The 21517-nt window shown below is 53.2% G+C and overlaps 10 protein-coding genes across 10 annotated transcripts; 7 read left to right on the forward strand and 3 right to left on the reverse strand.

The window, feature by feature from the left end:
* Window positions 1–1087: 1087 nt before the first annotated feature.
* clf1 (putative cell cycle control protein (Cwf4)) lies at window positions 1088–3166 on the reverse strand (the record flags this gene model as incomplete). Its single annotated transcript, XM_033563127.2, has 2 exons — window positions 1088–1330; window positions 1382–3166. The coding sequence occupies 2 exons, from the start codon at window positions 3164–3166 to the stop codon at window positions 1088–1090; spliced, it is 2028 nt and encodes a 675-aa protein (XP_033419018.2).
* A 371-nt stretch (window positions 3167–3537) lies between these two features.
* On the forward strand, window positions 3538–5097 carry ALT_8229 (U4/U6-U5 snRNP complex subunit PRP31; the record flags this gene model as incomplete). The annotated part of the gene is made up of 1 exon (XM_033563128.2): window positions 3538–5097. The coding sequence occupies one exon, from the start codon at window positions 3538–3540 to the stop codon at window positions 5095–5097; it is 1560 nt and encodes a 519-aa protein (XP_033419019.2).
* Window positions 5098–5831: 734 nt separating this feature from the next.
* ALT_8230 (phytanoyl-CoA dioxygenase family protein) lies at window positions 5832–8581 on the forward strand (the record flags this gene model as incomplete). The annotated part of the gene is made up of 6 exons (XM_089600387.1): window positions 5832–6459; window positions 6525–6659; window positions 7047–7703; window positions 7757–7971; window positions 8020–8112; window positions 8465–8581. 6 exons carry the CDS (start codon window positions 5832–5834, stop codon window positions 8579–8581), a joined length of 1845 nt encoding a protein of 614 aa, XP_089455280.1.
* Window positions 8582–9298: 717 nt separating this feature from the next.
* Window positions 9299–10340, reverse strand: ALT_8231 (UbiA family prenyltransferase; the record flags this gene model as incomplete). The annotated part of the gene is made up of 2 exons (XM_033563132.2): window positions 9299–10288; window positions 10335–10340. The coding sequence occupies 2 exons, from the start codon at window positions 10338–10340 to the stop codon at window positions 9299–9301; spliced, it is 996 nt and encodes a 331-aa protein (XP_033419023.2).
* Window positions 10341–11567: 1227 nt separating this feature from the next.
* ALT_8232 (class I SAM-dependent methyltransferase) lies at window positions 11568–12538 on the forward strand (the record flags this gene model as incomplete). The annotated part of the gene is made up of 4 exons (XM_033563133.2): window positions 11568–11620; window positions 11668–11781; window positions 11828–12078; window positions 12129–12538. 4 exons carry the CDS (start codon window positions 11568–11570, stop codon window positions 12536–12538), a joined length of 828 nt encoding a protein of 275 aa, XP_033419024.2.
* Window positions 12539–13090: 552 nt separating this feature from the next.
* ALT_8233 (uncharacterized protein) lies at window positions 13091–14475 on the forward strand (the record flags this gene model as incomplete). Its single annotated transcript, XM_033563134.2, has 4 exons — window positions 13091–13310; window positions 13370–13829; window positions 13885–14257; window positions 14395–14475. 4 exons carry the CDS (start codon window positions 13091–13093, stop codon window positions 14473–14475), a joined length of 1134 nt encoding a protein of 377 aa, XP_033419025.2.
* Window positions 14476–14768: 293 nt separating this feature from the next.
* On the forward strand, window positions 14769–16384 carry ALT_8234 (adenosylhomocysteinase; the record flags this gene model as incomplete). Its single annotated transcript, XM_033563135.2, has 6 exons — window positions 14769–14807; window positions 14871–15003; window positions 15061–15187; window positions 15238–15839; window positions 15889–16324; window positions 16372–16384. 6 exons carry the CDS (start codon window positions 14769–14771, stop codon window positions 16382–16384), a joined length of 1350 nt encoding a protein of 449 aa, XP_033419026.1.
* A 384-nt stretch (window positions 16385–16768) lies between these two features.
* Window positions 16769–18031, reverse strand: ALT_8235 (Tm-1-like ATP-binding domain-containing protein; the record flags this gene model as incomplete). Its single annotated transcript, XM_033563136.2, has 1 exon — window positions 16769–18031. One exon carries the CDS (start codon window positions 18029–18031, stop codon window positions 16769–16771), a length of 1263 nt encoding a protein of 420 aa, XP_033419027.2.
* A 268-nt stretch (window positions 18032–18299) lies between these two features.
* On the forward strand, window positions 18300–19253 carry ALT_8236 (TIM-barrel enzyme family protein; the record flags this gene model as incomplete). Its single annotated transcript, XM_033563137.2, has 3 exons — window positions 18300–18387; window positions 18453–18598; window positions 18648–19253. The coding sequence occupies 3 exons, from the start codon at window positions 18300–18302 to the stop codon at window positions 19251–19253; spliced, it is 840 nt and encodes a 279-aa protein (XP_033419028.2).
* A 340-nt stretch (window positions 19254–19593) lies between these two features.
* ALT_8237 (SDR family NAD(P)-dependent oxidoreductase) lies at window positions 19594–21441 on the forward strand (the record flags this gene model as incomplete). Its single annotated transcript, XM_033563138.2, has 4 exons — window positions 19594–19645; window positions 19697–20512; window positions 20657–21038; window positions 21099–21441. 4 exons carry the CDS (start codon window positions 19594–19596, stop codon window positions 21439–21441), a joined length of 1593 nt encoding a protein of 530 aa, XP_033419029.2.
* Window positions 21442–21517: the final 76 nt, after the last annotated feature.

The raw sequence follows: 21517 nt of genomic DNA on the forward strand, positions 1-21517 counted from the left end.
CAAAAAAAGAGAAAAGAGAAGAGAAGAGAAGAGACAGAAGAGAGACAATCAGGAATCCCTTAGTCGATGACTTACGAGTAGCAGTTAGTTAGCCTGTGCTCAACCATCAGAGTCTAAGATGATCAGAAGATCCAGAAGATCCCTTGACAAACAGACTTGATAGGTATTCATCAATTCTGGACTCAAACTCAGTATTACAGTCCAGCTTCAATCATCATCTCGTATCCATCAAAATAAACAGCTTTAGACATTCATCTCCTGTGCATAGTACCTTGCATCAGGCACAGCAGCAGGTGCAAGGAACTAACACCTCAATTAAACATCTGGGATTATTATTGCCTCCATGAGGTATCTACTTACCTACCTACGGAGTAGTCCGTACCCAAGGTAGAGCTCTATTTTCAGGGGTTCAAATCAACAAATCCCAACCATGGTTTGTCTGTCCATACCACATCATCCCAAGAAATGTCCAGAGTGCTATCATCAATGATCTCATTCTTCTAGGCGACTAACATCAGAAAATCTCCCCCTTTCTTCCCGTTCAGCAATCTAAATCTCTCACTCTATTCCGAATCAGGTCAGTCTGAATCATGTCGTTATTGGTGGGGTTAAATTTCGCCAAGATGAGTCAGTACGGTACAGTATATGACAATACAGTACTAGTCAGGCACCAACACCAGACACAAATGCAGGAACATGAAGTAAATGGTTGACCGATAAATATACTCCATAGTTCTCTTTCTCTAACTGAGTTTATGATTATGATTCTGTTGGATTATTACTTAGACTTCAATGACCTGAATTCCGAATCGAGGATAAATTGAAGAAAGACAGTCCCACCAGCCACCCGCTTTTCAAACGACGGGTCATTGTTCGCTTCGGCTGGGCTACTAGTATGATCCACTTTTGCTTGGCTTAACACGTGCAAGGGACTACTCCATCGTCATCATCTTCATAAGGTATGGAATGGAATGCTAAGCCTGGTATCTTTGACCTCAATTCTTTGGCGTAGAGTACTAGTACTAGTAACTGGAGATGGTACACACGCTCGACATCTCCCACAAGCCCAAACGACCGCGTGCACCGGTTATGGTGCAACCTGCCCCCCGGTCTGCTTCCAACGGTGCGCCGCCTGCAGAATTTTGGTAAGGCTCGCCGCTGCCTGGTCGTCCGCCGGGAACACATAGTCCATGTACTCCTCGTACCGGTCGTCGTCCAGCTTGCGTCGCTTCTTGACCCGCCGGGGCATCTGCTCCTCGATCTTCTTGATGTCCTCGGGGGAGCCGTGTGTATGTTCGAAGGCCCGCCAGGCGTTGAGAAGCTCCACTCGCTGTAACTTCGTCAGTAACCTCTTCGCTGGACACAAGCGCCAATAACTCACCTCTTCCTTCATCTCCTTCTCCTTGAATACCTTGTGGGCCCGTTCGAAAACCGCGCGAGCCCGCCGTTTGGCCTCGTCGCTGACCGGCCGCTCCTCCTCCTCCTCTTCTTCTTCTTCCTCCTCCTCTGGTACGTTGATCTCGAACCGCGCGTAGTTGATCCACACTTTGACGTGGTCTGTCTTCTGCAGGAGACGCTCGTACAGCTGCCGCACCCGGTCGTACTCGCCCTCGTACTCTTCAAAGTCAATGTACGCCTTCCAGACAAGCTCCGGCATATCCAGCGTCGGCTGATCGATCCCTAGCTCAAAGATCGCCCGCGCACGCTCTGAGTCGTCCAGTCCCCGTTCCAGTTCAGCGTACTTAATCCATGATTGGCTGTTGGACGGGTTCCATTCGATCTGCTTTTCGTACAGGGTCCGGCACCGCACGAACTCGAACAGCTGCCGCTCGAGGTCGATGTAACCCCGGAAGAGCTTGTCCTTGGGGCACATCCCAATGGCCTGGCCCAGCGTCTTCCGCGCAGCCTGCAGATCCATCTGGCGGATGTCGAACTGCGCTTTCAGCAGCCAGATCTTGGCGAATGTGAACTTCTTATGTGGGATCAGCTTGAGGCATTCTGTGTAAATCTGACGGGCCCGGTCCACGTCCTTGGCCTCCATCTCCTCCCAAATGGCGTAGAAGATCCACAGGTAAATGTACCGTCTCCAATGCCGCTTCTCCTGCGACGGAGGGATCTGTGCAATCGCCCGTTCATAGACGTCTCGTACCCGATCTGGATCGCCCGACGTTTCTTCCAACCGGGCAAAGTCAAACCACACATCGTAGTTTCGCGGGTTCTCCTTGAGCTGTTCCTCGTATTGCACCCGGCGCTTGGAGAGGATCACATCCTCGACGCCCTCTCGATCGCCGAACTGCTTCTCAAAAGTTGTGTAGGCCTTGTGAAGCGCCATCGCCTTGGAACGGGGCAGCCGGTCCAGTGCGTACTTGTAGATCGCTCGCGCGCGCTCATACTCTTTGAGCTTCGCCTCGAATTTGGCATACGCGATGAAGAGCTTCTCGTCCATGAAATCCTCACCCAGGGTCTCGATCGCCATCCCGTACACTTCCCGCACTAACTCACTCGTCCCATACTCCTCCTCGAACCGGGCCCATTTGATCCAGTTTCTCGGCTCCGGGTGGACGATCGTAAACCGCTGGAAGATCGCGCGCGCGCGCTCAAACTCATTGTACCGCTTCTCAAGTTTGATATATGCACTCCACGCGCCCTCGTCCGGCTCCCATGACATCCACCGCTCAAACACCTGCCGCGTACCCTGGATATTCCCCAGCGTCTCCTCCATGTACACATACTTGTACCAGAACTTGTCCACGCGGGGCAAGATGGTGACCGCCCGGTCCAGCAAGTTTCTCGCATGATTGATGTTGCGATTCCGCATCTCCGACTCGATATACCGGATCCAGAGAACCACCGAGGTCGGGTTGACGTCCAGCGCCCGTTCGAAGATCGATCGCGCCCGGCGGAATTCCTTCTGCTCCAGTTCCCAAGATGCATACCGCATCCAGTTGTTCATGTTCACCCGATTGCGGCGCACATAGTCTTCAAACTCCTTTCTCTTGCGGCCCTGGTACTCGTGCAATTCTTCGAGGTCCGCGAATCGCTGTGTCGGCGCCTGCAACGCGGGCTCCTGCCGATCAACAGCCTCGCGAAGCAGCTGCTCCGCTGAGATCTGGATCGGCGCGGGGGCCTTATTCTTGACCCTGGGAGGGCCGCGAGACGACTCCATGGTGACGATGGGGTGGTGTGTAAGAGGTACGATGGATCAGGTATCAATAAGCGGAGATGGCAGGTCCAACTTTCGGTTGTATACGTGATAGAATTAGCACACGCTTAAAAAGAAAAAGTCGGGGCTCGATGAGCAACCAAATCTGGACGTTGGATCCCCAACTCCAGCTGATCGTTGTCGAACAAGTCCGTTGGTCCTTCGTCCATCAAAAGTCGGAAGCTGCGCTCTGGGTCTCTGACGCCACCCGGATGACTAAGCGGTAGTCCCTTCCTTAGTGCCGTCTAGTTGTGGCGAGCCGACGACGGTAATTCCAACTTGACAAGCTGCCACATTTGCTTCAGCAGTTGACTGAGGTTACATTTGCTGCCATCATGTCGAACGCGGAGGAACTCTTGAGAGATTTTGAGGAGGATGACGAGGAATTCCAGGCCGGTGAGGAGATGGAAGAGGATGTCGGCGAAGAGGTGCAACGGCCAGCGCCGGAGGCCACCAACGAGTTTGACGTCGCCGTGTCGACCACCGACGAACTCACACGCCTTCACAAGAGTCTTCGAGACCATTACTCGATCAGATTTCCAGAACTAGAAACTCTTGTTACGAATCCTATTGACTACGCCAAAACCGTTGCCATCCTGAAAAATGGCCCTCTTAACGATATCAAGGCCCTCTCCTCCTCGGCCGATAACATGGTTGGCGCGCCACTCAAGTCCATCCTGGACGGTCCGTCGCTCATGGTTGTCGCGGTGGAGGGAACGACGACGCGTGGACGCGAAATGACCGAGGCCGAGCTCAAAGCCGTGCTGGATACTTGTGAGAGAATTCTCAAGCTAGATCGCGAGCGGACGGCGCTTACGCAGAGCATTCAGTCGCGCATGAGCCAGATTGCGCCTAATCTTGCCGCTTTGATAGGACCGGAGACTGCGGCCCAGTTTCTCAACCAGACTGGTGGATTGAAGGAGCTGGCCAAGATCCCAGCGTGCAATCTGGCCGCGCAGGGCTCCAAGAGATCGGAAGGGCTAGGATTTGCTACGAATATCGGTATCAGATCGCAAGGCTTTCTCTACCACTCGCCCATCATTCAAGATATTCCGAATGATCTAAAGAAACAAGCAATCCGAATCGTCGCGGCTAAGATGGTTCTAGCGACTCGGGCGGATGTGGCCAAGTACAGTCCCGATGGTTCTTTGGGCGAGGAATTGAAACAACAGTGCTATCAACGCTTGGAAAAGTTGACCGAGCCTCCTCCGAACGCTGGTGTGAAGGCGCTTCCGGCGCCTGACGACAAGCCCTCGAGGAAGCGAGGTGGACGGAGAGCGAGAAAGGCCAAGGAAGCAATCGCTATGACTGAGCTACGGAAAGCACAGAACCGGGTCGCATTCGGCAAGGAGGAAGCAGAAGTTGGCTATGGCACCGGCGAAGGCACCGTGGGTCTGGGTATGCTGGGACAGCAGAACGACGGACGGGTCCGGGCGACTCAAATCGACCAGAGAACCAGGGCCAAGCTCAGCAAGTCGAACAAGGGCTGGGGAGCGGCCACCCCGGTCGGCGGGACCGCCTCTTCTCTGCGTGGGTTTGGTTCGGGCGCAGGCGCAGGCGGCACTGCCAGTGTCCTCCAGGCCAAGGGTCTGCGAACCTCTGGAGTGGGTCCTTCATTGGCAGGCATCGCCGGTACGGCCAGTACGATTGCCTTTACACCTGTGCAAGGTCTCGAGCTAGTTGATCCCAAGGCGCAAGCCGAGCTCCAGCGGAAGCGCAAGGCGGAGGAGGACCGATGGTTCAAATCAGGCACATTCACGCAGGTGGGCGGTCAGAGCAGTAGCACGAACAGCGGTGCAAATGGCGGTTTCAAAGTGCCTCCACTGCCCGCAAGGAAGAAGGTCGACACCGGCGAGGGCAAGATGGCGCCACCTCCGCCACCCGTGAAGCCATAGCTTTGTCCATGTTTCTATTCTATTTGACTGTTGGAGCATTGACGGCGTTGGGGTTCTTTGATCATGATACCAATAGTGATAGATCTTAAAAGAAATGAAATATATCCACATCATTATTCGTGCCGAGTCATTCCCTACATTGCCGTAGAGCCGGGTAGCTGGAATATGGATATCGGCGAGCCAAGGTTCGGCGTTGTACTACAACTCCGAATGATGGCCGATGGCGTGCGTCGTGCAGAATTTGGCGCAACGCACTGCGCAATCGGTGAGCTATTTGACATTATCTACGGAGTAGTATTCGCATTTACATTTGTGTGCTATTCGCATTGCTGAGCATCAAGAAGTGCTGTCTTCGCATATTGTAGACAGTGGATAGTATCGCACATATCCCACTGTGGACACACTGACATCTCCACAAGCAAAACGTCCAGATCAGAACCCATAGAATCAACCAAGGTACTGGTCATGCACCAATTTCAGGATGAATCCATCCATGAAGCATGTGGGCCGGGGCGTTTCACAAAGAAAAGAACCATCAAGTTGGGATATTGCGTGCTCGGCTCAGCACGGCCTTATAAATTGTCTTTTCCTACATCGATGCCTGTAGTCAATTTGTTTCCTACTGAGTAGTCCTTCGCTATCATTGCAGTCAATTGACCCGTAGTCATTCTCTGAGATTATAGTCAGGTCAAGGAAGAGGAAGAGGAGAGGACAGTGTGGTAGACAATCGCACCATGGCCCCCGGGATACAAGACTCGCTGAGCGAGCCCCTAGCAGCAGTTCTCACCGAGGAAGAAGTGTCTTCAACCAAACGAAGCAGAAGCAGACGGCCACTCTCACTCATCCATCACAACCTAGTCACGTCCGACATGGACGCGCTGAAATTCCACGCCGCCGCATCCCTCCAGCTATGCTTCAGTCCCTATCAAGATGTCACCATCAGCACAGCAGACTCAAATCAAGACCCAGAATCAAAAGCTCAACTCCTGATAACATCACCCTACAACTCACCCCTCCACCTCCTCAACCTCCAGACCCTCGATCCACACTCTCGTCTCCTCGCCGAGGCCCTCACAATCCTCCGCCCCGTGCGCGCCGACTACGCCACAGCGCCTTACGCAGACTCCTTCAACTGGCCCTCTGTCTTTGCGTTCCTGCGCGACCTGAGCACCCGCGAGGGACACGCCTGGTCCCGAACGAAATTCTACGTCGTTGTCTTCCGGTCGACGTTGTTAGCGAGTGCAGATGGAGACAGACTGCATGAGCTGGATGCGCGGTCGCATCAGGAGGCTGTGGCCAGTGGGGGTTTACTCAAGTATTGGTTCGGGACGAAGAACGCGCAGAGGGAGAATCTGGCGACTTGTAAGTTCAGCTTCCTTCTATTTTCTGCTTTTTTGGGGGAGGTGATATTGATGATGATGGTGTAGGTGTCTGGCGGAGTCGGGAGGATGCGCATCGGGGAGGGACGGGGCCGTGGCATCGGAAGGCGAGAGGGGCGGCTAGAGAGATGTATGAGAAGATTGTGTTTACGACGACGGAGCTGGTGGTTGGGGATGAGGTGGGTGAGTGGTCGTTTGGGGAGTGGACTGGTTGATTGTAGAGATACCCTTTGAAGCAACTAGTAGTACTTTGACTCAAGCTACTTTCATTGAGAGATTGCTTATTTTATATGCATGCAGTCTATATCGCATGGAGAATGATTCCCCGCGTGTGGAGAGAGACCAATGGACCCATTATGCCCTAAACGAGTAGTATTCCACGTCCATGAGATGAACGATCATCTCAACTGTCCACTTAGACTACTGATCGAACTCATTCTAAGCGATGCATTATCGAACTAGAATAGATCTCTTATCATAAATAGATGCGGGGAGGCAGTTGATGAAGATATATAGTTCGAGCTCGCCGATGCATCAGTCCGCAACTACATCCCACTTTCGCTCAATCAGACATACTACGCTGTGATCGCATCAAAATGGTCGGACTTGCACTAGAACACAACATCCAAGTCAATGATGGCCCCTTGACCTCCGAAAACGCCGCTCTTCTCCGTCCCTCAGACCCCTCCCTCCCCCTGGACGAACTCCGCGCCCGCTACGAACAAGACGGCTACCTCTTCCTCAAACACCTTCTCCCCCGCGAAGACGTCCTCGAAGCCCGCAGACAGTACTTCTCCCTCCTGGCCCCAACCGGCGTCCTCCAAGAAGGCACCGACCCCGTCCAAGGCATCTTCAACCCCACCAAGTCGCCGGACGAGTACCCCGGCATCGGCGCCGGCGCAGTAGGCAACAACGGCCGGCCGGGGGGCGAGCAGGCCGCGCAGTTTGTCGATCTAGCCATCGAGGCGCACTACCAGGATTGGTATGCGGAGAAGTTCTGCAAACATCCCGATTTGGTCCGCTTTGTGGCCGCCTTCACGGGTTGGGGCGAGAATACGTTGAATTTCCGCCGGACGCTGCTGAGGAATAATACGCCTGGCACGAAACCTATCGGGGTGCACTATGATCAAATCTTCTTGCGGTATGGGGAGCCGACGAGTGTCACGGCTTGGGTGCCTATGGGGGACGTCAAAATCAATGGTGGGGGCTTGATCTATCTCGAGGATGGTATGTTATCACCTTGTGCCTTGAGAATGTCGTGAAAGTAAATGACCGACCAGGCGACCCTGTTGGACTCAAACTCGAGGACGAGTTCACCACCAAAGCGAAGCAGGCCGGTTTGACAGATGAAGAGGCCAGATCGGCTTTCAACTCGAATATGATGGCGACTGGCCTTTTGTCCGAGTCGCCGGTCGAGTTTGCCAGGCAGCATGGCCGTCGCTGGCTGGTATCTGCCTATGAGGCGGGTGATGTTGTCTTGCACAAACCTCATACGGTACGTCCTCGTCCTTTACCTCTAAGAGATGTTTTGCTGACGAGGCAGATCCATGCATCGACTATCAACAATGACCCGGATAATGTCATCCGTCTGGCGACTGACCTGCGGTTCTGTAACTCTTCCAAGCCATATGATAAGGTAAGATTGCTTTGGACAGCCAGACAAATAAGTGCTAATATACCTCAGAGATGGATGAACTTTTATAGGTTTGGAGATGGTGTGTGATTAACCAGAGTGGTTTGTTATCTATCACTGCATGGTCGGCAGCAACAATCTACCCTCAAAACGTGCAATGACATATCCTGTAACAGTTAGGCCAGTTTAGTTCATCTAAGATGCAGTAAGTAATCTTACAGCTCTCCATCGCAATATCCACCCGTCCACCCGTGACCCTGAAGAACACACTGTACGACTTAGCCAAGCCCATTTTTAAGCCAATGGCAATAGATAATAGGCAATAGCAATATAATACCGCATTATGACAAGCCAGATTGGCAATCTCGTCGCCGCCTTCGATCTGGCAGGATGTCTCGACGTTCAGCTGGTTGACTTGAATGGGTGTGCTGTGTACCAGTTGGCAGAGAAGGCCATAGAAAATAATATTTAGGGTTTTCATTGTGATGTGTCTGCTGGACAGCCTGAGAAAGGGAATTTGCTGGAGGAATTGAGATGGTTTGAAATCAAGGGTCGATCAAGGGATATATATAATCTTGTCGTCATGGATGTGAAGCAAGGGCGGGCGTTTGGCCCACGCAACAGGTTTAGTCGCGCACTAGAACATCCATATCAGTTGAAGATATGCATCTTACATGCCTTGCAATAAGAATGAGATGGTCCAACGTCGCATTGATGCATATTCCTCGCCAGAGCTCCATCGTTCAAGGCACCTTATGTCTCTCTAGATCTCCATATTCTCTCCGCTACGACGTTCATGTTCGGGCTGGATTGGTTCGCTTCTGTCCCATATATCTCAACCAAGGACTCAATTTGTATATATTCTGACACAACGATTCTGTATTCCCAGAACAGATTTACCATGAGTCAAATGATCCCTGAGGTCTGCGGCCTTGCGCAACCGAACCGCGAAGATGAGTTGGTGACGAGGATGGAACTTGGAAGTTCATGTTAGGGCACGGATCGGTGTGGATGTAGGCCGCATAGTGCGTGTTCCAAGGAACCGTGCCAGTAGCATAACTGCTATTTAGTATAGAGAGGTGACAACAATTCTATATAATATATGATAAATCAAGACTAATCAGAACATGACGCATATGACACCCATCACTAGCAACGGCCAACATCTATACATAACATATGGCTGCCCCTACGACAAAGAGACACCCCCCACAAGCGGAAGCATATATACAACGGAGATCCAAAGATTCCACACCCGAAAAGTCATCCGATCACTGGCTGTATCCCGCCACATGAGCATCCTAATAGCTACAGCAAAGGCCAACACGACGCTCAGGCCAGTGGCTAGGGGACCAGATCCCGCCAGAAACGGACATATGACCCCCCAAACAGGCATTGGCAGTGCAATGCTCCATCGCGCCGCAGCATCCCCGATCACGAGGGGGAGCGTTCGACGGCCCCTCTTCGCGTCACCCTCCTGATCGCACATATCTTGCACGTGCATAGTCGTCAGAATAATCGCCGTGATGACCATGATCCAGAGTCTGAGCGAGTACTGTCTGGCTTCAGGGGACTCTGTAAATATAGCAGATCCAGAACCAAGCGCTACCTCTACAGCCCCTGAGTTGAAACAGAAGTATCCCAACGCGTTGATGATATTTCGGATCACAGGGTTGTGGTCACCCGCCCCGAAGCTGTTGTAGCAGGTGCCTAGGATGATGAGACCGAGACATTGTCGGTGTCCGCCGCTGTAAAAAAAGCTGTAAACCACTGCAAGGGCGTAGAAGCCGAACATCAGGCGTTTTGCCTGGGATCCAGAGAGACGCTTGCTCGGAAGAGGGCGCCAGGGTTTATTGAGGCTGTCTTCGGCAATGGACGAGGGACTCCGCTGGTTGTTCATCGTCAGGGGAAGAAGATTGATCCCGACCCAGCCAATGATCAGAGGCATTCGGTAGACCGTATTTAGGTATGCGGGAGACTGAGACTGTACATCGCGGAAGTCCAGAGTGGCGAGAGCGTTGGTAATGCCAAAGATAGTGCTTGGGAGGAGAATGGTCTGGACATCACTTGCAATGAAGAGCCAGATGGTATATCCGCTTGATGTAACTGTCGATGAGAATTGACAGACATGAAAGCTCGGCCAGCCGATTGACATGTCGCTCTGAATCTTTGCGATGCACTGATGTAAGTCAGTATGTATATTCGAGTAATCAGACTTGACTAACCTTCATTTGTACTATGCTCTCGGGATGATAAACTTCGTCCCAGTGTGGTGTTTATAACTCGCATACGCAGTTGCAGTTCTTCAGCGCACGGTATCAGCTGAAGCCGTTGGCAAGACAATAAGTGTGCTATACAATAATAGACATAATAGACATCGGGTTCTAGCATGCCTGAGCATCGATTGGTCTTCGACTGTCTAAGTCCCAAACAATTCCTGACCTTGACTCAGATTCAGGGGCTGATTCAAATGCGCCTTGCCAGGGAGGCCTGCAGCGGCCTGGAGATTTGGATATGACTAGGCGCCCCTGCTCCAACAGATACTGTTTTGGATCTAATAGCTGATAAAAGGCGGTGCTCTCGAGCAATGCTGAGGGCTCAGCCCGTCATTCAGGCGACCTGGGGATGAGGACCGACTCATCTTGGCCCTGAGCAAGAATGTTAATATGGCAGTGGGAGATACTCGGGCACGCGGAAGTCCACAGCAAGCTCGATATACTGACAAATGCATTGTCTTCTCAAGGATTGACTTGGACCCATTCCAGGTTCAACCTGGAACACAGTCATCGATCACGCCCTAAGGCGTGTCTCAGTTCCTGTCATTGCCCCTGCCATTCTTTTCTCTGATTGAGCTCAGCCGTGGGTGGTTACACATGCACCATGGGAGATGTATTTCACTGCATTCTTTCGGGCTGTGTTCGCTGCCGTAATGGGGGTTATTTTTTCATGCTGAAACAGCTGACAGTCATCTATTGAGGCCGTACATAAGCTTGAAGAATGAGGGGCATCATCTGCGATTGCCAGTGTAGAAGCTAGAGAATGGCGCAGCTGTCTCGAACGGGAATGTTTAAGCATCAAGAAGAATGGCGCGATCTCGGTGCTAGGAACGGACGCCTGGGGACGACTGTCGATTTACTGGGATGATACGGTGACAGTACCGAGTGAGTCAGACTGCATGGGTGTCCGATCGAAGAATTGTAGCTTCCTTGATGCTTGACAGGCGTAGGTTGCTCGGCAGGTAAGAAATGCCGTGCTTGTGCGTACCTGAGCGCCTTAGGCAGCTACCTGGTCTAGTCCTTCACTTATATATCTCGCATGCTCATATTCGGGGAGAATCTCGACAGCACCTGGTCTCCCCTTGTTTCCATCCTTGACTGTCTACATTATCGAGCACAGGCATCATCAGTTCATTTCATCCCTTCAACAATCCAACCCTGTTAAATCAAGACGTGATAGGCATGTCTTCCTCTCCAGAATACGTCTTTACCCGGGACTACTTGGACAACAACCGGTATGATTATTCCAACTATTTACTATTCTGCTCGCTTACATTTGCAGGATTAATCTGCAGCATTATCTGGTCGTCCAACTTTTCGGATACCGCATTCACCCCTCGATTCCCGTCAAGGATGTGAACAACCTACGGATCGCAGACGTTGGAACTGGTACTGGGTATGTCAAGCTCGACTTGTTCGACGGCAGCTTCTCACACTCACAGAATCTGGCTCACCGATTTGGCCGACGAATTCCCTTCAACTGTCCAACTGGATGGACTTGACATCTCCTTCGATGCGGCTCCTCCACGCGACTGGCTCCCGCCCAATATGAGCCTTCACCATTGGGATATTAAGGCCGAAGTCCCTGAGCACCTGGTTGGTGTCTATGACGTGGTTAATGTTCGCCATTTTGTTTTTGTTCTCCAACAGTCTGACTTGAAGGGCGTCCTCGACAATCTATTCAAACTTCTCAGTATGTCAGCAGCTTCTACAATTTTCATATCTCTAACAGCTGGTCTACAGAGCCCGGAGGTTATCTTCAGTGGACTGATTTCGACATGTCCTCACTTCGTGTCGAGAAGATCAATCCGGACATCAAGGCGGACGCGAACGTCAAGTTAATGGAACTTTTCCAGGCCAACGATACCCGTCTTCGTTCCGCGTGGGGTGCGAGTCTGCCCTCGCTTTTTGCACAGAGCGGATTCAACAAAGTCGAATCAGATGTGAAGGATGCACCACCCCATTTGGCAGTTGCACTGCATGAGTGTGGGATGTTGGCCACGGAGGTCTTAGCCCGAAACAAAGCAGGTGGGAACGAGCAGATGGTGCAGCAACTTAGACAAACCTTGGCCGAGGCTGCAAAGGAGACTCGGGAGGGATCTGTTCTGGCTTTTACTAGACTCACTGTCGTTGGTCAGAAGCCGAGCCAGTAGACTGCCTTTCGCCTGGTAGATATCGAACCGTCGCACATCCTTAGGCACTGGAGGTAGACTCATACTTTCTCACATGATATCATGCCTAGATATCATACCTCTGCTTAGGAATGATGTACGTATGCTCATAAGACGATGATGCGCCGTCAGTTCAACTCGCCATCGCCATCGCTATCGCTCAATGCTTACACTCCTTTTGTGATACAATAATTCCAAATCTGACCAAGCCCCGCAGGGTGAGCGATGCTGACCGATTCAGCCTCAACTTCAAGAATGTAACCCTGTATCACGCAATGAAGTATGTACCAGAAATACCGACATGGGTATAATGTGTACTCCTATTCTTACACCTTGCCCCTCACCGCATATGTCATCTCGTCCGCCATTGTGAAGGTTGGTCGCACAAAGCCAGCGCAAAAATGGCCTTCTGCACTACCATAGGGGGTATTCATAACCTCGATGCCTTCCTAGCAAAAGCAATGAGCGCTTAGGTGACATGGCCCCTCCAACTAAGTCTTTCTTTATTGCGCCCAAAATCAATAAGACGACCAGATGGCGGACCAAGACGGAACCCAACACTCGGTGGCTTACCTTGCAGAGGATCGACGACCTGCCCTTCTAAGCGTAGCGATCACCTTTCTTGTACTGAGTACATCTGCAGTCATCTTACGCTTCGTGTCTCGTCGTATTGGGCGTGTTGGCTTCCAACATGATGATATCTACATTATCTTGGGCTGGATATTTTATGTGGCCTTGATATCCGTGGCAATCGGTACCTCCCCATCTTCTCCTTCTCCGTCAACAGAACATTCACTTGACGATGTAATGCAGGAGACATGCACTATGGCGGCGTAGGCCTCCATCAAGCGCGCGTCATAGCTATCGACCCGGTCATGATGCAGACCTGGGCCAAGTTCCTCCTTGCCATCGCATTCGTCTACATCATTGGCGTGATTCTCCCCAAACTCGCTGTGCTGAGCCTGTACATCTCCATCTTCAATCGGCACCGGGCCTCCCGCATTACCTGCTATGTCACCGGCTTCCTGATGATCGGCAACTGCATCGGCTGTGCGGCGGCAGGCTTCGCGGTCTGCACGCCTCTCCGGAAACTATGGAACCCGAGTGTGGACGGGCACTGCGTCAATATCAATGCATGGTTCCGCTACTCGCGGATCGTGAATATCGTCTCGGATGTGATCATGCTCATCCTGCCTATCCCGCATGTGATCCGGTTGCAGTCAACCATGCGGTTGAAGGTCGGTTTGTTAATCACCTTTTTGCTGGGGAGTGTGTGAGTCGAGCCATTCTTTTTACTGTGCACTGTGGAACAGGGCTGACGAGACTAGGGGCCTCATCGCCGGCCTGATTGCCCTCTTTACGTTCAGCACTACCAACGCCGTCACGGACAACACCTGGAACGCGGCATTATTGATCATTTGGACCCTCGTCGAGGTGGGGATGTATCTTATTGCTGCGTGCCTGATCTCGTATCAGCCGCTTGCTAAGTTTATTTGGAGAAATACTTGGCGTCGACGGCGAGGGCAGAAGAACAGTTCTCAGGATCAAGAACATAGCCATGTGTGGGCCCGGACGAATAGTATGCCTAGTCAGAGTCATAGTACGAGGGGAAAGACCGAAGAAGAGTACTTGGAGCTGGTGACAAGGGAGCGCTCTGACAGGGGTTCGTCTATCTCCGGGGGAATTATGATTGAGCGCCAGGTAACGATGGACTGAACATGGATGTATTAGGCTTATCCATCACAGTCCTGTTGGTATCTTCTAGCATAGAATGAACAGAATGCAGTTATTCCAGACCAAGACAGAGTGAAACTGATTAAGGTGATGGACAATGACAGGGAAAGGAGCGGTCAGAGACTCAAGAGGACCCTGAGGATATCTGGCCTCAGGCAGCGACACTTGCGTCCCTTGATGCCTGAGGTACCCGTGCCCCGCCGCAAAAACCCTCCGAGTCCGAACGGCGTTTCCCCTCCGACAGTAGCCAGAGAACGTGGCTGAGAGGATTTCCCCTCCGCTTGTTTCTCCCTTTTATTTCTTCTCTTCCCCTCCTCCCTCGATCTCTTCCTCTCTCTTCTCATCCTCATCATTCCCTTCAGTAAGTCATCTCATCCCATCTTCTGTTCAATTGCAGTCAGTCAATTATCAAGACTTGTCCTAACTAATCTCGTCCAGCTTCTTTTTCTTAACTACCTAATCCTTCTTCATCATCACCATGGCTGCCCCCGCTCAGAAGTTCAAGGTCGCCGACATCGTACGTGGCCTCTCAGATCCTCCCTCTCACCATATACTGTATAAACATGTTAACCCCTTTTAGTCTCTGGCTGCCTTTGGCCGCCGCGAGATCGAGCTCGCCGAGATTGAGATGCCTGGTCTCATGGCTATCCGCCGCAGGTACGCCGAGGACCAGCCCCTGAAGGGTGCCCGCATTGCCGGTTGCCTTCACATGAGTATGTTATTTATGCCAGAAAGAGGGGTTAGAGACTAAAATCTGACTCGCCTTCTAGCTATCCAGACCGCTGTTCTCATCGAGACCCTCACCGCTCTTGGTGCTGAGGTCACCTGGACCAGCTGCAACATCTTCTCCACTCAGGACCACGCTGCCGCCGCCATTGCTGCCTCCGGCGTCCCTGTGTAAGTTCGACTACCATTCTGAAACCAGGCCAGCTCTAATATCATAATAGCTTCGCCTGGAAGGGTGAGACCGAGGAGGAGTACCAGTGGTGCTTGGAGCAGCAGCTCAACGCTTTCAAGGATGGCCAGAAGCTCAACCTCATCCTCGACGATGGTGGTGACCTGACCGCTCTCGTCCACAACAAGTACCCTGAGATGCTCAAGGGCTGCTACGGTGTCTCCGAGGAGACCACCACCGGTGTTCACCACCTCTACAGAATGCTCAAGGAGGGCAAGCTCCTTGTTCCCGCCATCAACGTCAACGACTCGGTCACCAAGTCCAAGTTCGACAACCTGTACGGTTGCCGTGAGTCCCTCATCGATGGTATCAAGCGTGCCACCGATGTCATGATTGCCGGCAAGGTCGCCGTTGTTGCCGGTTACGGTGATGTCGGCAAGGGCTGTGCCGACGCTCTCCGCAGCATGGGTGCCCGTGTCCTCGTCACCGAGATTGACCCCATCAACGCCCTCCAGGCCGCTGTCCAGGGCTACCAGGTCGTCACCATGGAGGAGGCTGCTCCCCAGGGTCAGATCTTCGTCACCACCACCGGTTGCCGTGACATTCTCGTTGGCAAGCACTTTGAGGTTATGCGCAACGACGCCATTGTTTGCAGTAAGTAACGCGTTTCGACTTTCCGTGGCTTTTATACTGATCAACACAGACATTGGTCACTTCGACATTGAGATTGACGTTGCCTGGCTCAAGGCCAACGCCAAGTCCGTCCAGAACATCAAGCCCCAGGTTGACCGCTACCTGATGCCCAGCGGCCGCCACATCATCCTCCTTGCTGAGGGTCGTCTGGTCAACCTTGGCTGTGCCACCGGCCACTCTTCCTTCGTCATGTCCTGCTCCTTCTCCAACCAGGTCCTTGCCCAGATTGCTCTGTTCAAGGCCGAGGACGAGGCGTTTGGCAAGAAGTACATCGAGTTCGGCACCACCGGCAAGAAGCCCGTTGGTGTCTACGTTCTTCCCAAGATCTTGGACGAGCAGGTTGCTCTGCTCCACCTGGATCACGTCAATGCCAAGCTGTCCAAGCTCACTCCCGTTCAGGCCGAGTACCTTGGTCTGGATATTGCCGGTCCTTTCAAGAGCGAGATGTAAGTGCGCCTGATCTTTTGTGTCTGGTCCAAGCTAATTGTTGCAGCTACCGCTACTAAGCATCTTCCTTTCTCGATGGCGTCGACGCTTGATATATCTTAACACATAGACCTTTTCAACATGATCACGATGTTACGAACAACATAAAAGGGTTCTCTCAACTTAGAGCTCAAAAGTATTTGTCTTCAACGGCAATAAAAGGGGCATATATGGGGGTTTTTCTTTTCCTATTGGCTGTATGGGCTGGGTCTACTTGGGAGTATGTTTGCATTCAACAATGCCTCCGATATTTCTCGATATTTCTTCCTTAATATTCAACCCGACTAGGTCGGGTCAAATGATACCAACGATGCATTAACATGCATTGAAATGCATAGCATTGATCATTTCGTCATTATATCGTAGGGTCGTATCGTCACTCCGTGTGACACATGCGGACTTTATTACTTGCTCTTCAACAAATCTGCTAGGGAATCGGCTACGGAGATGGCAAACTCTGGATCATTGATCTCTCGTGTGTCTCGCAGGACTGCAATTCCTGTCCCATCGAGCTCGTTCTCGAGAGTGGAGAAAAGTGCCTCATCCGCTTCCCGGTCGTGGAAGGGCTGGCCCGGTGAATCGAGCATGCTGATACCCGCCGCAGGCAAGATCACCCGCACGCGCTCCGGGTGAGCCACATGGGCCTTGAGCTTCTCCGCCATGAAACGGGCAATCCGCTCACATTCCTCGGGCGTCGTCCGCATGAGCGTCACAGTCGGGTTATGCTCATACAGCAGCCGATGACCGTCGTGGAACCGGGCTGGCACCGTCTCCCTTGGCCCAAAATTCACCATGTCACAGGCACCCACGCTGATGATCTGCGGGAGGCCCGCTTCGGCCGCCGCGATAAGACGCCGCGGGCCCGCAGAGAGCACGCCGCCGACGATCTCGTCAGGGATCTCGGTCGTGGTGAGATCGACCACGGCGTCGAGCTGGCCCTCGCGGATGAGCCGCTCCATTGCCTTCCCGCCGGCTCCGGTCGCGTGGAACACGTACACCTCGCAGTCGAGGGTCTGCTGTAGCCGTTCCCGGATGGTATTCACTGCTGGTGTCGTCACCCCGAACATGGTGATTGCTATCTGTGTTTTGCTACCTTTTCGGTCTGCGTGCATGCTCTGTGCCTGCGACGCATACGACACAGCCATCCCGGTCACGGCGGCGGCGGCGTTCGTTAGAATCCGAGTCAGGATGCGGTTCGTGCCTGCGACGTCGACCACGCTGTACATGAGGGTTAGGTCGGTTTCCTCGACGTAGGGCGATACATCGCCGCTGGCCATGGTCGAGACCATGAGTTTGGGGAAGCCGACGGGCAGAGCGGCGCGCATGGCGGCGGTTGTGAGGGCGGTACCGCAGGAGCCGCCGATGCCTAGCACGGCGTGGATGGAGCCGGAGCGGTGGAGGGTGGTGAGGGCTGTGATGGCGTGGGTGGTCATCCGGTGGATGTATTCTGGGCGGGGGAGATCCGATATTTTTGCGTCATTGTCAGTGTCAGTGCTGGTTAGGTCGGGGTGTTTGATGGCGATGGAGCTGTGGGAGCATGGGGTGCGGCCGACGTCCATGAGCAGGACGGTGCAGGTGTTTTGAGTGAGGAGTTGAGACTCCGTGAAGCATAGTTCGTCCCATTTGGTGTCGCAGGTTCCGATGAGGACGATGGTGGGTCTGACCATCGTGTATACTTACTCGGTGGTTTACGCTCCACCAGTTGTCATTGAACAATTGAACAATTAGTCCAGCTGAGCATATTTCTATCTTTCAGATTGACCGGAGCAAGGTGGATTTGACTCCTCCTGCAGCTGTTCCAAGTAAGCGTCAATGACGCAGTGCAGGCGGGGTTGTCACACCATGCATCCGCATTTAATCTGCCAGGCCCTTCTGTCTCTCATGTATCCCTGCACATAAAAGAACGGAAACACTTTAAAGCAAAATCCCATTAAAATGCCCCGTCCAACAACCCGTCAAGAAGTGCTGGGTCGACTCCGCCAGACCATCGCCGAGGGCTCAATCATCGTCGGCGCAGGAGCTGGTTCGTACCACTGCACTCACTCACCTTACAACCAATCTAACTGATACCCTCCGTACGATACGCAGGAATCGGTCTCTCCGCCAAATTTATCGAAAAAGGCGGCGCGGATCTGATCCTCGTCTACAATTCGGGCCGGTTCCGAATGGCCGGACGAGGGTCGCTGGCAGGCATGATGCCATACTCGGATGCCAACCAGGTCGTCGTCGAAATGGTTCGTCTCCTACACTCTGCAACTATGATTGCATAACTAAAAATGCCAGGCCAACGAAGTCCTCCCCGTAGTGGAACACACGCCCGTCCTCGCCGGCGTCTGCGGGACAGACCCCTTCCGCGACATGCGCTCGTTCCTGGCGCAGCTGCGCGGGCTGGGCTTCGTCGGCGTGCAGAATTTCCCAACGGTCGGGCTGATCGACGGGAAATTCAGGCAGAATCTCGAGGAGACGGGGATGGGCTACGACAAGGAGGTGGAGATGATCCGGCTCGCGCACGAGATGGACCTCGTCACGACGCCGTATGTCTTTACCGTCGATGAGGGGGAGCGCATGGCGCGCGCGGGCGCGGACGTCATCGTCGTGCATGTCGGGCTAACCACGTCTGGGACAATCGGGGCGCAGACCGCGCTGTCGCTGGATGAGTGTGTTGGGGTGATCCAGGAGATTCGCGATGCGGTCGTCAGGGTTAATCCTGAGGTGATTGTGCTCTGTCATGGTGGGCCGCTGGCGGGTCCCGAGGACGCGGAGTATGTGCTCAGTCGGACGCGGGGGGTGCATGGTTTCTTTGGGGCGAGTAGTATGGAGAGGTTACCGGTTGAGCTGGCGATTCAGGAGAATGCGCAGGCATTTAAGCGGTTGAAGGTCCGTCAGTAATCTAGTCAAAGGGTCGAGATATTGATCAATTGATATGATGAACCACCGGAGACCCAAACGGGAAATTCTCCGTGGTACAGACAGTGGGGAAGTAGATCCACAGACAGACTCGGTTATTATCATTCTATCGCAGTCTACCGGTGCAATGTTACTCACTGGACTAAATGTCTTGTGCGATGAGCTGGATTCTATGCTGTGGCCGCGTGATTATCTGTAGCTGTATTTAACGTGGGGTGACCCCGCTACCTATGATTTGGACAGTTGCAACTGGAGACCTCTATAACTAGCATTAATTCATTACCTTGAGAGCATATCCTTTAAGCATACACTCAGTAACACAATGTCGCGACCTTTGGAGGGAAAATTTGGTATTGTCACCGGGGGCTCACGGGGTACGTCTACAGTCTACACCATCTCCGTCACAGCTACAGCTAACGAAACAGGCATCGGCGAGGCAATCGCCCGAAACCTCGCCGCAAAAGGCTGCTCGCTCCTTTTGAACTTCACCTCTGAATCGTCGCGCGCTCGCACAGAGGAGCTCTGCGCCTCGCTGGCCTCGACGCACTCGATCCGCTGCGTCGCCGTGCAGGCCGACCTCCTCCACGCCGAAGAAGCCGTCCCCCCGATTCTAGCAGCCGCCAAACAACACTTCACCTCGCCCGAGGGCAAGTTCCAGATCGACGTGCTCATCAACAACGCCGGCGTCAGCGCGGACCGCGTCCTCAACGACCCCGTCAAGGGCCCCATCGACCGCGAGTACTTCAACTGGCACTACAGCATCAACGTGCTCGCCCCGCTGCTGCTCACGCAGGCCTGCGCGCCCTTCCTCCCCACCGACCGCTCCGGCCGCATCGTCAACATCTCCTCCGTCTCCTCGAGTATCGGGTTCGCGGGCCAGAGTGTCTACGGCGGGACCAAGGCCGCGATCGAGGCTATGACGCGCACCTGGGCGCGTGAACTCGCCGACCGTGCGACGGTCAATGCCGTCAACCCCGGCCCTGTCATCGGGGACATGTATTTTGCGACGGGGGAGGAGTTCTGGAAGCAGATGCAGGGGTTCCAGGATGCGACGCCCCTGAGTAAGATGGTTGAGGATGATCCGCAGATGAAGGAGTTGAGCGAGGAGCAAATCCGCCTGATCAAGGAGAAGATGGGTGGGCGGCGGCCGGCGTTTACCAGTGAGATTGCGGGGGTGGTGGGGATGCTGTGTACGGCCGATGGTCTGTGGTGTACGGGGAGTGTGGTGTGTGCCAATGGTGGTATGAAAATGGGATTCTAGTAGACTACACTCCGTAGAGATCATCAATTGTGTTTGTACATATGCATCGAATTGTCTGTCTAGTAAGGGAGTCGTGGTGGTACATTGTCCCCTGTAACTGTAACCGAAACACGAGACGAAACAGTACCTGATGTCATCGTCGTCAACATTCCCCATTCCTCAACTCAGCAGCTTCAACTCCAATTCCACCTCATTTCTCCTGCCATCCATATCCGTGGCTGGATATTCGTGGTTGAATCAATTGATACAAAGAAAATGACCTCCCTCCGATTAACTCTCTCTACCCTTCGCTTAACCCCCCGACTCGCCAAACCTCTACCCTCCCAGTCCCGCGTCCTCCGCGCCTCCGTCACATCATCCATCCACCGTCGACCTCTATCCACCCATCCCTTGAGGCTACCAACCCTCGCAACCTTCCCTACCCTCAAGGAATCCCCCCCATCAACAAGACCCTTCTCTACCGGAAAATCCCAAGCAGACCTCATCGTCGAAGAACTCCAAGAACTGTACTCCTTCCTTCCTTCCCCTCCCCTTTCTGTACAAGAGAGATAAATCTAACGAAATAGCTACGAAACCGCCAAAGACGAATTCGAAATCGCCACAGACAGCACCGCCAGCTCGACCATCTACGCCGCCTCGGACCGCGAGTCCGCCCGCGACGCCCTGAACCAGCTGCTCGCCGTGTACAGCCTCTACACGACCGACATCGCGACCACGGCCGAGTCGCATGCGCCGCAGCAGATGCAGCAGGGTGATGCTGACGAGCGGGGACAGCTGGTGGATACTAACTTCGATCCGTCGGATATCCCTGCGCGTGTGCGCGACGAGGTGCGGAGGAGGGTTGGGCAGCGGGTGAGGGAGTTGAGTAATGCGGTGGAAGTTTTGGAGGAGAGGGCTCATGCTGAATAACTGAACGAGTCACCTGATGAAGTGAGTCATTATAGCTGCTAGCTGCGCTGCTGCTAGTATACATTTCCATTCATAT

This window comes from Aspergillus lentulus (genome assembly GCF_001445615.1).
Source record: "Aspergillus lentulus DNA, contig: Alt16, strain: IFM 54703, whole genome shotgun sequence".
Taxonomy (NCBI): domain Eukaryota; kingdom Fungi; phylum Ascomycota; class Eurotiomycetes; order Eurotiales; family Aspergillaceae; genus Aspergillus; species Aspergillus lentulus.